A 16876-nucleotide genomic window follows, 5' to 3' on the forward strand; every position below is an offset into this window, starting at 1 on the left:
GTTCGATAATCAATAAAGATATGTTGTGTGTAATCACGTTTCTATTTCTATTGTTTTCTGTTACTGGCTTATTAAGAGGATTCCGTACTCTTCATTGGATTACAATCGTGTCATGATTCAAAGCATAGGGGTCGTATCATCGAATACGTGCACTATGTGTCTAATTACCCATTACCTGTCAAGTTCAGGGGTTTCTTTGTAAGTATCTGGTATACATGTTTATAATCTTATAGGGTTAAATATTTATCTGTCGGTATTACCACTACCCACAAGCCCAATCTTAAACAAACCCAAATCTACTTAAAATATCAATTCTCCATCTATGCTTGTAAAAAATCTATAACTTTAATAACTCCAAACTTCTACCAACCCAAAATACTAATTATTATCTTTCTTTAAGATTATATGACATGTTAGTACATTCAATTTTCATGCAATCAAAATGACATGTGATTGATTTCGTTAATAGGACGGATGTCACCCAATACTATACATACATGTCCTTCAAAAATCCATGAATAACACTACAACTCTTACCGTAACACTTGTCTCCATTTAAGCACAAGGTGTGTTTATATATAACATATATCACATATACGTGTGTGTGTGTAATCCTTTCTTTAATTCTATTAACCATCATAATCTTCAACATGGCAACCAATAAAAAAACAGTCATGCATGTATACAAACTTGACACCGGCAACCGTCCACCGGAGCCTCACCATAACCACCTATCAACCACCACCACCACCACCAAAAAAATAATTGTCAAGAGCTTAGGAGCATTACTTCGGCGATCCAAAACCTATCGCGAAAATAATCACAATCACATTCACAATCACAACATCAACTCCACCAAAGAAGACACAAAAGAAGTGGTCCTAGAAACATCAAGAAAATCACTTCCGGCTATCGATAGCGATAGGAGTGTGGTTCCCGCGATTAAAGATGGCAGGAAATCAGCTTCGGTGGTTGAAGAAGGGAGGAAAGGGGCACCGGGGGTTGAGGTAGGGGTGGTGGCAGGGCGGAGATCTGCGGAGAATAGGGCGGAGATGGTGATGATTAATGTCGCGGAGGTCGCAGATTTGTATCAAGTGAGGGTTTTGGTGACGGACATGCCGGCGTTCATGCAAGTTCACGCATTCCGGTGTGCTAGAAGAACGTTTGATAGTTTGGATGAAACTAGTCCTAGACAAATTGCTTGTAACATGAAAAAGGTATGTGTTTTGTTATTAGATTTTATAATATGTATAGCATATGTTACAACTAGTTATTGTATGATGATTGCAAAATGAGTATTTTTTATGTTAATGGAACTAGTAGAAGTCTAGCACTAAATCGGGCTAGACATATTCCCCCCAAAGTGGGAATATAAAAGTATAAAGTATTTTTTAATTTTAGTATAAAACTAAGAAAGTAAAAAAAAGGAAAAGAAAAAAACAATCATATAATACATTTGTACGAAATGTTTGGTATAATTGCTTACTGATTTGTAAGCCCCACCAAAACTCGGAAATATTGGGGACACCCCAAACGGTCATTTGACCGTTATTTTCAAAAAAATAAAAAATAAATAAACCTATAAATATCTATTTTCACACCATTTTTCTCAACAATCATATAATACATTTCTACGAAGTGTTTTATGTAATTGCTTACTTATTTGTGAGCCACCACCGAATCTCGGAAATATTGGGGACACGGGTTATTTTCAAAAAATAAATAAATAAATAAATAAACTTACAAATATCTATTTTCACACCATTTTTCTCACAAAAAATTATATTCTTCTCTCACAATCTTTAAACAATTTTTCTTTCAAAAAAAATTTTACTCTTCTTTTCATATCTCAAAATGGATCTATTAAAACATTCATCATTTGTTCGTTTTATACATTATTAATTTATATATCAACTTGAAACATCTTTTTTTATGTATATAGCATAAGTGGAGGGTTCAAATGAGAAGAATTTTTTTGTAAAAAGAAAAAAGAAGAAGTTTCAACCAATAAGAATGCTTCATTTTACTTCATTTAATATTTGTATTTAATTTTAATATAAGGGTATATTGGTAAACTTACATAAATCACTAATTTCTATTCTTCCCCTTTAATAACTAACTAAATTAAATTTGTAACTCCTTTTCAAAATATATATACTTTTTTCCAAATTAAAAAAAAACAACTTAATTTAAAGTGTAGAATAAATTACTAGTTGTGTAGGATAAATTACGAGTTGCGTAGGATATATTTCGATGTGTGTAGGATAAATTTCGACTGTGTATGATAAAATTCTATAATGTGTAGGGCATATGTAGGAAAATTTTGATATGTGTAGGTTTTGTAGATTACATGTAGGATAATTAATGATTAGTTGACTAATTAATTAAAAAGAGAAAAATTAATCATATAAGTTATAAATGAAATAGTATTTTACTAATATGCCATTTCTTCTTTTTCTTCTCACATTAAATTTTCTTTTCAAATGAACCTTCCCCTATAGCATAAATGCACAAATAGTTTTACGCATTTATCTTATCTTAATTTAGCCTTTAAAATTTTTATTCAAGTTCAAAATTATGTTCGGTAAACTAACTTAATAGAATATATAATTGTCGCAACAAAGTTTATTTTTTTCGAAACATATTTTTATCTTGACGATTGTAGGTGTAAAAAGATTACATTATATTTTATCCGGCCTGTACAATACCCGGGTTTTTAAAGGATAACTTTTATATCAATAAATATATAACTATTATATTTATTTAACATGCGTAATACACAATATCTAAACCAGTAACTTAATAAAAACGTAAAGTGCCTTCGTAAAACTTAGAGAAAATTTCACTTTTTGTCCTTTATGTTTGCACTGAATTTTGAAACGTGCCCTTTAAAAGTTTTAGTTTCAATTTATGTCCAAAAAACACATGTTTTATATCACTTTATGTCCTTCACACCAAACTGAGTTAAATTACTCAGTTATATTTATTTAATGCAAGGGTATTATTGGTATTTTAATGAAATTTACTCTAATTAATAATACAAAAGATAAACCATTAATCTTTGACTAAAAATGCAGAATATTCAAAAAAACAACTCTTCTTTTTAATAAAAATGAGACCGAGGCTCTGGATGTTTATATTGACAACCTTTGATGACAAACTGGACTGCAGAATTGCCTTCAGCTCACTCTTGCCATCACCGCTCCCTCTTTCCACCAGCGGCTGTTTCGGGCCAACGTCCGCCGGTCCCCTCCCTTTATAACCTGGACTGCAGAATTGCCTTCAGCTCACTCATTTCATGTTTTTACTTTACTCATCGCCCCTTTATAACCCCTTTCTTCATCTTCTTCCTCAATTAGGTTAGGGTTTCAAATCCCTTCACCAAGATCTCCGGTCACCACCATCACCACCTACCTCCGGTGACCAAGAAACACCACTCGTTTCTCTCTTCCCAGCGACGGACCCATATCCTACAACCACCACCACCATCTCAAGACCTGCAACATCCAAGCCAGATTCAAATCCATATTCAATCCCTAATCTAGATTCAAGCTACTAACCCCCAAACAAACCCCCAATATGGATTTAAATTACGAAACCCCCAATTCAAGCACAATAAAAACCTCAAATTCAAACACAACAAAGATCCCTAACCCCCACATATTTACTCACCACCAACAGAAAAACCCATAGAGAGAACGATAAGTGGTCGACGGGATCTCGAGCTCAGGTGGCAGCGAACATAAACAACATACAGTCGAATCAGTGTGGATTGATGACGGCGACGGGATCTGGTTGAATCAGTGTGGATCGAGCTCAGGCGACTTCGACGGGATCTGGCTGGATCAGGTTTGGTGGTGGCGGTTGTAGTGGTGGTGTTTCCGTGGTGGTGGTTATAGTGGTGGAAATGACTGAATCAGGCTTGGTGGTGGTTGCGTGGTGGTGGTGGTTGCGTCATGGTGGTTGTAGTGGTCGTGGCAGGCTGGTGATGGTTGTTGCGTGGAGGTGGTTGTAGTAGTGGTGGTGGCTGGGTAATTATGGTGGGGTGGTGGTGGTGATGGTCATGGCTAGGAGAGAGAGACAGAATGAGAGAGAGAAGAAAGTCTGCACTTTTAGAGAAAGAGATGGTTGGGTTGTGGGTTTTATTTGTTTTTACTCAACTCACCCATGAAATGACAATTATACCCTTGCATTAAATAAACCTAACTGAGTGATTTAACTCAGTTTGGTGTAAAGGACATAAAGTGATATAAAACATGTGTTTTTTGGACATAAACTGAAACTAAAATTTTTAAAGGACACGTTTCAAAATTCAGTACAAACATAAAGGACAAAAAGTGAAATTTTCTCAAAAACTTATAAGTAAAATCTTTTATGACAGGAATTTTGCCACGTAAATATTATTAAAAAAAAAGTTATTCTAATTTGTTTTCTCATAATTATTGGTTAGGCTACCAATCTAATCATGTGCCGTATGACTCAAACCTTGCTTTTTGACTAACCCATGTGTTCAGTTTCTAAGTATAATAATTTTAGGAAGAATAATTGTTTATTTTAGGGTGCTAATTATCCAGACTAAATATTTAATTTGATTATTTTGTGTGGCAGGACTTTGACAAGGTATATGGGCCGGCTTGGCATTGCATTGTGGGCTCAAGTTTTGGGTCATTTGTGACCCATGCAACCGGTTGTTTTCTTTATTTCACTATGGAAAAGTTATATGTTTTAGTTTTCAAGACAAAAGTTAAAAAAATTCTGAACAATTCACATTAAAAATAAGATCCGATTAAAATATCAATATTAAGATATGGAAAATCGGTAATTATAGTTATAGTTTGTTTCCCTTTGTTTTTTTAAAAAATTTGATCAAGTTTGTTGATTTTTATTTTCTAGTTCCCATATTTGCACTTCAAAAATTTAAAGAACATGGTTGTAAATTTCAATTATGTTTGTTTGTATATGGTGGTTTGACACTCGAACATGTAAATACATTTATATAATATAAATTTACAACATTTTGTTCCATTAGTATTTGTACATCAACCTTTGTGGGTATATTATGCATCTCATAATTGTACACATAGCTTAATTAATTAACAAGTTACTTATACATTGATGGTTGTATCATATGCTTTGTGAATATCTTTTTGTTTTTTTATTAATTTAGTTTTTTACTTTTAACCGTTGTATTTTTTATCTTTTAACCTAACGTTTATTACTTTCAACTTTGTAAATATACTTTTCATTTTTATAAACATTTCATTTTACATTTCGGTCAAAATTTTGTGAGTTAATACGCTGCATGCGTGTGTGTTTCAACGATTTTACGTCTACTTTTTTCCGTTTATCGGCCCTGTTATAATGTACGGGTCCTCGATCGACTTAGTTATTTTTTATGTTTTACATTTTACATTTCGCATTAACACGCCGCAACGGCCGTGAGTGGTTCAACGTTTTTACTTCTACTTTTCGTTATTTTTTTTGTTTTATGAGTTTTTCTGGTGTTGGTGCTTACTAACGGAGGTATGACATTGATGTTATTTGGCACGGTTTTACCCCGCCGCAACAATGGGATGCCTAATACTAGTTATACATATTTTGTATAATATTATTTCTTTCAGTGGGACTAAGTAATTTAATATTTTAATTTACATCGAGATAGATGGTAAACGGGCAAAAAGCTGCGCCGCTACCCCTTTCTGAATAGCAAAACCAAGTCTTTTAAAAATTACGTCCATAGATCTTGGGGTCATAACATTACGAACAAGAACCCAAAGCACACCTATATACAGTGGGACCCTTTGAACTCGACTAAGTAGGTTCATAGCCTCGGGCGTCAGGAAACCAAAAGTATAAAAAACAAATAGGATAAACACGTGATGGTTGTTAAAGCACGTTTTCTCGTGTTATTACTATTAACATGGACTATTGTTCTGAGAACACTAAAATCATAAAATTACATCACATGTATAATAGGTTAGAAGCATAATCACAGTAGGGGACGGTTAACTTATAGCAAAACCTCATTACAACAATTTAAATATTCACAGGTTAATATACAAATCAACAACAACAACAAAAAAATCAGTTATTAACTTATAATCCATAAAAACAATTAAAACATGATTACAATACAAAGTCATATTGGATATGATACGATTGTGAGGTGGATTGCTTACAAAAGTGCAAGGTATTTGAGATTGTTTATCCAAATATCATGTGGGTCTGAATATTTACAAATAATTTAAAGCTATTTATTTAAACTTCTAGTTCTTATTATTTTTTAAAGATATATAATGTGGATGTTGGATCATGTAGAAGACAAAAAATTTGTACGAAGCCTAAAAGGCATTGAGGAAGGACAAATGACATTGGTTTGAAGGGTAATTTAGTCATTTCTCATTTGAAACAACTTCCCCTATTGATTTTTAAACGACTATAACTTTTTCATACGTTAATATTTTTTTAAAAAAATTACACCGTATTACCAAACATTTTATTCTGTTTAATTTGAGCAGCCTATTGCTATAGTTTGATTTAAATTTAATTGCAGGATTTTGAATACACATTAGTTCATTACGTGATTTTAAATTCCGAGTACATGACTACGTGATTTTGAATACCAATTACGTGATTACACTTTCAATATAAATCGATTACTTTGATTAGACATTCAATATGATTTGTTATAACTGATGTTATTACAATTATGCTTATTACGTAATCACTCAGTGTGTTTCAAATAAAATACTACAATAAAATCACGTAATCACGAAATGAGTATTCAAAATCACGTATTCACGGAATAATACATAGTCAACTATTGTTACGTAATTACGTAAAGACTTAGTGTGGTTTCACATACTAAAATCAAATCATGTAATCACGTAGTCATGTGTTGGGTATTTAAGATCACGTAATCACGTAACGGGTATTCAAAATCATGTAACTTTTAAGAAACTATAGCAATAGGCTGCTCGAATTAAAGAGAATGAAATGCTCGTTAATACGGTGTAATTTTTTTTTAAATTAATATTAACGTATGAAAAAGTTATAGTCGTTTTAAAATCAAGGGGAAAGAGTTCAAATAAGAAATGACCAGAATACTTTTTCTTTTTTCTCTGTTTGTTTCTTCAATTAGTTTACTTGTTTTACTCTAAGATTTATGAATATGTCACCGCTTAGTTTTGAGCCATTGATCTTAGAATAAGATCAATGGTCTGATCTTCTCTCCTATTCTTCGTATAAGAGGAATCTATTGTACAAAGCCTCTCTCATATAAGGCTATAGGATGTGGTCATGACTCTCATGACCACTATGACCCTCCATGTTAGTGTCATGTAACCCACCTCTAATCCACCATCCAAAACCACTACCCTAAAGGTGTGGTCATGACCCAAACCACTAGCCTCTTATTTATTTTAATTTTTCTTTGTCTAAAGAAAAAATATGATTTGTTGAAAAATAGAAAGGAGGGCCATGGTTGTAACTAAATGTACCCCTTTTTCTACTGAACATACCCCCTCCTTCAACTTTCAAATTAATATAATTCAAACCCTTTTGTTTTTCTTTCATTTTTTATCTTTAATTATTATTATTACTAGTATTTGTTTTTAAAACATCATTTTATTTAAAAAGAAACCTTTTTTGATTATTTGAAAAATAATCGTTTTCTTACGTTTTAAACTAAAGCCAATCATTTTAATTTTGAAATGGGATTTTTTTTCATAGCGGCTTAAAGTGGGTATTCGAATTCAGTTTGTATAAACAATAATACACAAAAATTTAAACGAAGCTTTAAAGCCAGCCAACTTAAATAACGTTTTATTTTCTTTTTACCTCTTATTACTTTTAATAAATAAAAGTTGTGAATTATATTAAAAAAATTTAATAAAATAATAATACTAATAGAAATAGAAATAGAAAGATGAGAGAACTAAAATACGAAATAAATAAAAAAAATATATAATCAACTGTTTTTGTTTTCAAAAAAAAGTTTTGGAACTTTTTTATTGTATAAAAAATATCTTTTTTATTAATTTTAATGATGTTTTATACAAACATAATAAAATACTAGTAAGAGAAAATGTCTTCAAATTATAGAAACATAATAGTTTTCAAAAACAATATTTGAATTGTTTAGATGGGTGAAATTTGACAACTTTTAAACTATATTTTTAGAAAGGGGGTATGACTAGTAAAAAGAGGGTGCATTTAGCCAACCCCTAATTCTTAAATACTTCCTTGAGACATTGGCATACTCATAAATATATAGATAAAATTAAGCATGTCCCAAATACTAATAGTATAATCAAAACTAGAATAACGAAAGGGTAAACAACGTAAATAAATAAGAGAAAAAAACAAACTAAATGTGAGTTAGCTTTTGATAACATGTAACTATTAGAGCTCCTTGTTAAGGAAAAAAAAAAGATAAACAAAAGAACCGTGGGAACGGAGTAGTAATTTATAAATAATCGACATACAAATGTACATGTTATCAAAAGCTAACTCACATCTAGATTGTTTTTTTCTCTTATTTATTTACGTTGTTTACCCTTTTGTTATTCTAGTTCCGATTATACTATTTGCGACATGCTTAATTTTATCTATTATCTATGAGTATGCCGTTGTCCAGAGCCGTCCCCGAGAACTCTAAAAAAATTTAGGCCTTGCGCGACAAAAAGAATTGGGCTCAAAATTGTGGTTAAGAGGAACGAATTAAAAAAATAAAGCCTTGAAGGTGGAGCTAATACTTGAACTTGAAACATTTACATTATCCTGATATGGTTTTTCCACTCCACCACCAACAGTTTTTTTGAATAATAAATGGATACATATACTAAATATATAATTACCTAGAAGCAAGTTGTGAATATAATATACAAGCTATCGAAACACAAATGCACATGTCATCAAAGCTATTCCGCAGTTTAGTTATTTCTATAAATACAAAGTGACGCCGTTTACGTCTTTTGTTATTTAGTTATATAATATAAATTTTGTGTATTTGGAATATACCGTGGCAATTTGTTTATTTGTATCTATGATTCAATAAAAGTTTTATTCGAACGGGTCAAATATAGTTGTTTTTTTGTTCTTTACCGTGACAAACCGAATCGATATCGTTCAAATAACATCTCCATACTGGTACCTTATTCATTTTTTAATGGTTCTCTTGATGCGACGGTATAAAATTCATTGAAAACATAGTTGTATTCACAATAGAATATTTTTTTGTATCGTAGGCTATAACGAGTGTCAGTGCTGTAAAAGTGACGTGACGAACCGACTTCGTTTTAATAGTTTTAAATAAATGCAAAACATGTGTTAATATGCTGTTGAACATATGTCTTTCGGTTGCTAAACCGATGTCAACATCATACCACTACAGTAACGAACCGAACCTCAAGGACACGGAATCCCACTGGTTAAATACATGTACTTGAATTATGTCTGACCACTCAACAAACTTCTGCCAAAAGCAGTGTACTTTAATAGGCAAAGTTGTGAACCAACAAAACATAACAATCACATGAAAAAACTTGATAAATAGTAGAATATTGAGTTTTGTAAAAGGCTTCCATTCACCCTATAAATTGTCGTCTTCTTCTTGTGTTTTAAACAGTTTGTAGGACCGTTATTGACAGTCGTGTGAGTCAATCAGAGCTAGATACTACTGATAATGCAGCGGAAATACAAAATCAGCATGAATCAAAGTAGAAAATGAGTAGAAACAGAAGCAGATCACTTTAAACTGGTTTTCTCATTAATTCTTCAAGAAATAGTCGAGCAGCAGTTCGGCTACACAGTAAACATGCGCGTACAAAATGAGAAAACACAACTACTATATATAGGGGATGGGATTTCGCTCATATGACCATGTGTCACTTGGAGCGAAATCAGAAGCTAGTGATTTCGCTCCAAATGACACATTGTCATTATGAGCGAAATCAGTACATTACAAACCCAATTTTTCATTTCAACCCCCTATATATTACATAATTAACATTCCTAGACCCTATACATTGATCAACTAAGACTAAGACGCAGGCTTTAGACATTCGTGCACTAACAAACTCCCCCTTGGATACAGCCGCAGTCTTCAGTCTTGGTCTTCGGGTCTTCACAGGGACTTGAACTTTTCTTCATGCTGCTTAGGCTTCTTCCTAAGCAAATTCCTTACCCTGTCGTTTTCTTTCTTTCTTGCCTTCTCTTCTTCAGCTTGAATGTTCATCCACGTTCCTCTCTTTTCTTCAAGCTTTCGACGTTCACGGTCAGCTTTTCTTTTCATCTTCTCATCGAGCGACCACCATGATGACTTCCAATTACTTTCAGTGTTTATACCTTTCTGAAAGCAAAGAGCAGCAACACGTTGAAACTGCATGGCCTGCTCTTTGTTTTCTGCCTGATAATGAATCTTATTGATGAACAGACATTCGATATCCTTCGCAGAGCAATTGACTAACCACATCGGGTCATATACATGTATCTCTCTCAATTCACCTCCTGCTCTGTAAGTAATGACAGCCTTAGTCGAAATGTAACTATAAACCCAGCCCAAAAATCCCTTATAGAAATCCTGCTCCATTGGTGGCACTGGAATAGTTTTCATTGTCTTTGGCTTTTTCACGTTGAGTATCGTTTCTACAACCCCTGTTTCCGGATTAACTCTTTGTACTCTCTTAGGGTAATGTGGCTTCCAGTGACGAAACTCTTTCAACGATTCAAACTTGATATACCCCCACATCGGAATATCATTCTTTCGTACCGGATAATCTAAAGATCTTACTTTAGACAGTTCTTCCACATCCCACCAGGGTAATGACATCACGTCATATAGATATTCAAAGTACTGCACCCCACATTCTCTCCTGATTGCGTAAGCATTAACTTGAGGTAAGAAACCCCAGCTAATGATGTCACCGAGAGACACACTTCGATCACGTTGATAGTACTTTAACGGTCTTTTGAACTTCCTCTCGTGACTGTCTTTGAACCATTTCTTCCTTTCTTCCTTTGCCATATCTTTGGGAGTGCCATCAAAGTTCTTATCTTTCAGGATCTCAGAAACTTTTCTTCTCAACTCATCTCGATTTTCTTCTGTAAAGAACTCCATCAGCGTAGGCAACTGTGAAGTATCTTCATTAACACTTTCATCATCTGTCCAATCTCCGACTTCAACTCTGTCATACATGTCAGCATCTTCAACATACTTATACTCATATTCAGGCTGCTGATTGATGTCGAAGGCATTCAATTCTTCTTCAAAATCGAATTTAAAATCAGGATTCACCATGCGAGTCATTTCTTTAATTGCTTCCAACGTGTACGTATGAAAATGTTCTCCTTCTTCTCTGTAAGTATCCAATCTCAAGATTAACTTCTCGGCTTGTTGAACATTTTGTGCATCACTCGACTCTCCCTTTCCATCAGCTCCCCCTGATTCTTCATTCACGGAATCGTTCATCAAATCATCAACTGTTTTCTCAGTGGAAGCTTCAGATACTTTCACACTGTTAGTGCATTACGTCTATTGACTTCGTCTTGTATCATGTAATAGGAAAGGATAGGATATCCGGTGCACGAGGTTCGAGAAACGAAATTAGGTGTTAAAACATGAGGTTCCGCTTATACGGACATGCCATATAAGCGAAACCATAACAATAGTTTCGCTTCAATGGACAGTCCATATAAGCGAAACCTTTCACCTATAAATAGTGCACTTGATGTTCATTTGGTAACGGTTCTGAAAATTGTAACGAAGTGCTGCCAATTTGCTTTCAGGTTGTAAACGTTGTTAGATCAATAAAAGAAAGCATTATAATTAGTTTGAGTGTCTAATTCATTGATTCCGCCTCTGATTTGGATAAACAACTCTTCGGATTGACTCATTTGGGTTCAACAACGATCCTACAAGTGGTATCAGAGCTCAGGAAGAAGAGTTTAGCTCAAACTGGATCTGTTTTCTATCTTCTACACCTTTTTTTTCAATCTGGACAAGTTTCCACGGTTAAAATAGACCAAATTTTTCACATTACTGGATAATAACAAACCCTTAAAAGTTTGAAGCTGAAATTCGGATTAAAAATGGACAAAATGACATTCGGGTGTGGTTCCGCTTGTGTGGACATTGTGTAGGTTCGCTTATTGATACACATAGTTTCGCTTTAGTGAACAAAAGTTCAAAGGGTTCCGCTTGAAAGGCACATAGTTCCGCTTGAAATATATTAGTTCCGCTTCAAATCATCTTAATAGTTTCGCTTGAGTGTCAACATTTGTCAAGGTTCCGTTTCAAAGTTCATTAGTTCCGCTTGAACGAACATTTGATAGTTCCGCTTCAGAGGTTTCGCTCGTGTGATTTCGCTTATTAGTCCAATAGGAGTTCCGCTTATCTGTCCAACCAGATTTCGCTTATTTGTCATCTGCTGGTTTCGCTTATACAGACATTTAGGGTTTCGCTCATACGTTCAATCTGATTTCGCCCGTGTGTCATATTTCATTTGAAAGTGAACTTTATCGTGTCAAGATTATTTCACGACAATCGAGTGTCAGTGAATTTCAGATTTCTTGATATTGTTTAAACTGATTAAGTTTGTTTGTTTGCTTTCAGGTGATTAAAGATGTCAAACAACGGTGAAGAGCTCTACAACACATTTTACAATGCATTCACCTCCGAATCGTCAGATAGAAGATCTGAGTTGAAAGAATATTCAAAAGAAATTTCAGAGAATTTGAAGTTCGAAAACATGTACGGAAGCCAACAGAAGCCACCAAAGCTAATGGAAGTTGAAGACTATAACCGGTGGAAAAACAGATTTGAAGGTTGGGTAAAAGCTTTCGCTCCTGAAAGCTGGTTAAAATTAGTGACTGAATATAAAGCACCAGAGAAAGAAGGAGGAGAGTTAATAGATGAGAAAGATTTTACTGAAAAAGATATAAAAAATGTTGTGGCTGAATATAGAATGATAACGTTGATCAAACAGTCAGTGAGAGAGGATATTATCTCGTTGCTTGAACAAGAAAAAACTTCAAAGAGATTTTGGGAAGCGTTAGAGAAAAAGTGTGTTGGTAGTAATGAAATTGTCAAAAATAAAAAGAAATTGTTGCATAAAGAATTTGATGTATTTAGTTGTATGAAAAATGAATCTGTTTGTAAAATGATCGAGAGATTTGGACATCTGAAAATGGAGCCGGCCAGATATGAAATTAAATAATCTGAAGAAGAGATGGTGGACAAATTGTTTGATTCATTGCCCAATGATCAAGAGTGGAAATACTTCACTCTAATGCTGAAAAATACAATCAAGCCAGATGATTTAAAAGTGGATTTGCTGATTGAAAGGCTTGAAAGTCATGAATTGGAGTTAAAAAGATCCAAAGTCAACAGTCCAGCTTATCAGCAGAATGTGGAGCTTTACTACAGAGGAAATATACCGCAAGCTGGATCTCCAAAAACAGCGTTTTCGGCAGAAAGTTCAAGCTCAGTGAACAATGAAAGTCTTCACAGTGGTTTTCACAGTGGATCTTCTTCAAACACCTCAGACTAATCTGCTTCAAAGATTCTATTCCAGTGTAATATCGCAGTTGATTTGAAGAATGGGCAGAACTTCAGCGAAGAATCGGCGAAACAACAGATGGTTTTCTTAGCATCTGTACTTGAATCGTATGAATGCCTCGTTGCAGGAAAGATTGGCAATACCAATTTGACGAAAGAAGATTATGATCAATTAGACCCTGAGGAGATGGAATTAATGGACATAAGATGGTGCATGGCCAGTGCGGTTCGTCGAGCACAGAGGTTCATGGAGATCACAGGGAGAAAGTCAATTGGTGGACCAACTAACAAACTGGGATTTGATAAATCCAAAGTGACATGCTTCAAATGCAAACAAAAAGGTCACTTCAAGCGCGAGTGCAGAAATGCGTATGCTGCTGATGATTCTGAGAACCCGTTCAATGAAGATTATTACAAGAAAGCGATTTACCATCAGAACAAGTCTGAACCACCAAGATTGAAACAGCCGGAAGAAAAATCAAGGGCTCTTGCAGTTATATATGATGATGAAGGGTATGATTGGAGCAAAGAGGTTTTACCGGAAAAAGATGCAGTTGGATATGCATTTGTTGCAAATGATGATCATGATACCTGGTGGCGAAGAGACAGTGCAAGATGGGAGATTAGCAAGTTGAATGAACCATTTCAAGAAGCACAAAGAGCCAAGAGATGGAATGAAGAGTTGGAGTGTTACATGGATCCACAGGGTAATCCAGTAGTTGACCCATCAAAAGTGGATTTTGATGCTGTAACCAATTTGTTTCCAAGTGAGCGTACTTTCAACACAAGAAGGCTTTTTGATAAAGGTTATCTGTCAGATTTGATGAACAAGTTAAAGGAGGTTTTTGAAGCAAGTCTACCGAAGGTGGTAGAAATGAAGAAGAGAAAAGAAGAAGAATTGAAAAAGATGATTGAAGAAGTGAAAACTGTCGCAAAGCTTGCTGCTGAAGAGGATCAAAAAGCTGAGGAAGAACAGAAGAAGAAAGAAGAAATGGTGCTGAAAGAGATTGAAGAAAAGATTGAGAAGGTGAAGATTGTCAGTGTTGATGGTGCTGATAACGAGAAGATACAAGAGCTGAAACAGACAGAGGCAGCTGAGCACACCGAGGTGTCAATCACTAAGGTAAATTTTGATTCTAAAATCTTAACATCAAGTGAACAATGCAAGAAATGCATGGAAACATGTGCTTGTATTGATAAAGATGAACTGATAAAAACAAAAGATAATGAAATGAATAAACTTGAAAATGTTTTAAAAATAAAATGTAAAGAAAGAATTGATACAGAAGAAAGTTTAAAATTAAAAGTTGAGAAGTTAACACAGAAATGTCATGATCTTGAAGAAGAAAATAAGATTTTGAAAGAAAAATGTGCTGCAAAATGTGTTGATTGTGTTGAGAAAGAATCTAAGTTTCTAGAGTTACAAAAACAATATGATTCTTTAAAGTGGTCGAGTCAGAGAGTACAAGAGGCTTATGATATTTTGAAAAGCCAAGTCAAAAGTTTTGACCAAAGATTGTCTGAAACTTTAGTCACTAAAGAAATGTATGGAAGAAAGTTTAAAGAAAAGCAAATTGAATTGAACAAATGTGTTGATGAAATTGCTAATCTTAAACAAATCTTGGCTGAAAAAGAAAAGATTGTTACAAAACTCCAAAGTTATCATAACTCTTCGTACATTCTCGAACGCATTTTCAATATCACACCAGATGACAAAGATACTGATAATTGCAAAAAGGGTATTGGTTCAGAATTTCATCAGGTACCACCACCATTGAGAGACAATTATACTTTTTATGATGAGGAAAAGGTGGCAAAGGGTTTGAATATAGCTGACCAATTACCTGAAAGTATCGATGTGACTTATACCAAATCTGATGATGCTGATGATTCAGAGGTGGTAAGTAAGGTGGTTGATAGTGTTTTGAAAGATGAGTTTGCAAAAGGTAAGTCTGAATCACAGGATGAAGATGAAGGAAATCTTTATGATGGTTATCTGAAAAACACAAAATCCGAGAAAAATTTGAATGAAGATTCAAAGGGATTGGTTTATACCATGATTGGATCGGACAAATTATTCTTAGATGTTGTATTCCCGATTCAGAATGTGATCTCAGAAAAGGTCGACAAAGTTTTCAAAATGGTTGAGATTGAGAAGTCTGAGATTCCAAAGTTTGCTGGTAAAGGTCATAAATCTTTTTATAACAAACCTGGTTCTAAGAAGAAAAACATGAAGACTGGTTTGGGTTATAAAAGAAAACAGAATTGGAATCAAAGTAAACAACAAAATTTGCAACAGAAGATTAATTTTGTTCAGGGGAAAAGCTTGAAAGAAGAAGAAAAACTCAAATTTGGACAACAGTCTAATGAGGAGTTTGATGCTTTGAAAAAGAAACAACAACAGGCCAAGGATGTTTCAAAGAAAGTGTGTTTTAAGTGTGATCAAATTGGACATGTTGCACGAAAGTGTCCAAATCCAAAGCCTGTTGATATTGAAAAACAGAAATCTGAGAGTGTGAAACCAAGGTCAACCAGATTTGATTCGAAACAAACTTGGAGTTACAATACGAACAAGTTTGCTTCAAATCAAAATTGGAAATCAAACCCGAACAGGTTCAATTCAAGACAGACCTGGAATTCTCACACACCCAGATTGAGAACAACACAGAGTTGGAGAACATCTGTTGATATGACAAAACCTCAAGAGTTTTGGAAACCTAAAAATGTTGTTCAAAATCAAAAGGTTCGAAAAGAGACAAGCTTTTACAAAAGAGGTACTCCGGGAGGTCAAGTGTGGAGTGCTAAGAAACAAGTGTCGTCGGTAAAAGATGAAAAAGTTGAGATCAAAGCTGAAAAAGTTTTAAATGACAAAGATTTTCCAAAATTGAATGAAAATTATTGTGTTGAATTGCCTAAGGTCCAACAGACCTGGGCTAAATTGTTCAAATGATTGATAAAGTTTGAATGTGCAGGTGCTCAACGGAGTTGAAGATTGTGAGAATGATAGTTGGAGCAATCTGGCACAGGAGGAGGTTGCAATACCCTGGTTTGGTTGAACAGTGAGTTTCGTTTGCGTTGTTTGTACATAAATAAACAACAGTATCAAAATCCTAAAAAAAAAACTTGAAAAAAGTAAAAACCAAAAATATGTTATGTTTTAGTTTTTGTTAGAATAAATGTTACTTGAATACGCCGAAACCCTCACTGCTGAACAAACATGATTACATTCATCAGATTGAAAAACGGTTTTCAAACTGTAAAAATCAATGTGTTGTAAATCATGGGGGTAATTATTGTTTTTAGTATCATTCAGTGCAT

At 34.1% G+C, this 16876-nt stretch overlaps 1 protein-coding gene across 1 annotated transcript; it reads left to right on the forward strand.

Moving 5' to 3' along the window:
- Positions 1-545: 545 nt before the first annotated feature.
- On the forward strand, positions 546-4950 carry LOC110877340. Its single transcript, XM_022125485.2, has 2 exons — positions 546-1217; positions 4609-4950. Exons 1-2 carry the CDS (start codon positions 651-653, stop codon positions 4771-4773), a joined length of 732 nt encoding a protein of 243 aa, XP_021981177.1. The 5' UTR covers positions 546-650; the 3' UTR covers positions 4774-4950.
- The last annotated feature ends 11926 nt before the right edge of the window (positions 4951-16876 follow it).

This window comes from Helianthus annuus, chromosome 9, assembly GCF_002127325.2.
Source record: "Helianthus annuus cultivar XRQ/B chromosome 9, HanXRQr2.0-SUNRISE, whole genome shotgun sequence".
In the NCBI taxonomy this organism is placed as follows: domain Eukaryota; kingdom Viridiplantae; phylum Streptophyta; class Magnoliopsida; order Asterales; family Asteraceae; genus Helianthus; species Helianthus annuus.

Excerpts from the sequence above, each read along its gene's own strand:
- LOC110877340 (XM_022125485.2), top strand. The coding sequence starts at position 651 with ATGGCAACCAATAAAAAAACAGTCATGCATGTATACAAACTTGACACC. Across the intron at positions 1,218-4,608 it reads TTGCTTGTAACATGAAAAAG|GACTTTGACAAGGTATATGG; the intron begins GTATGTGTTTTG and ends TTTGTGTGGCAG.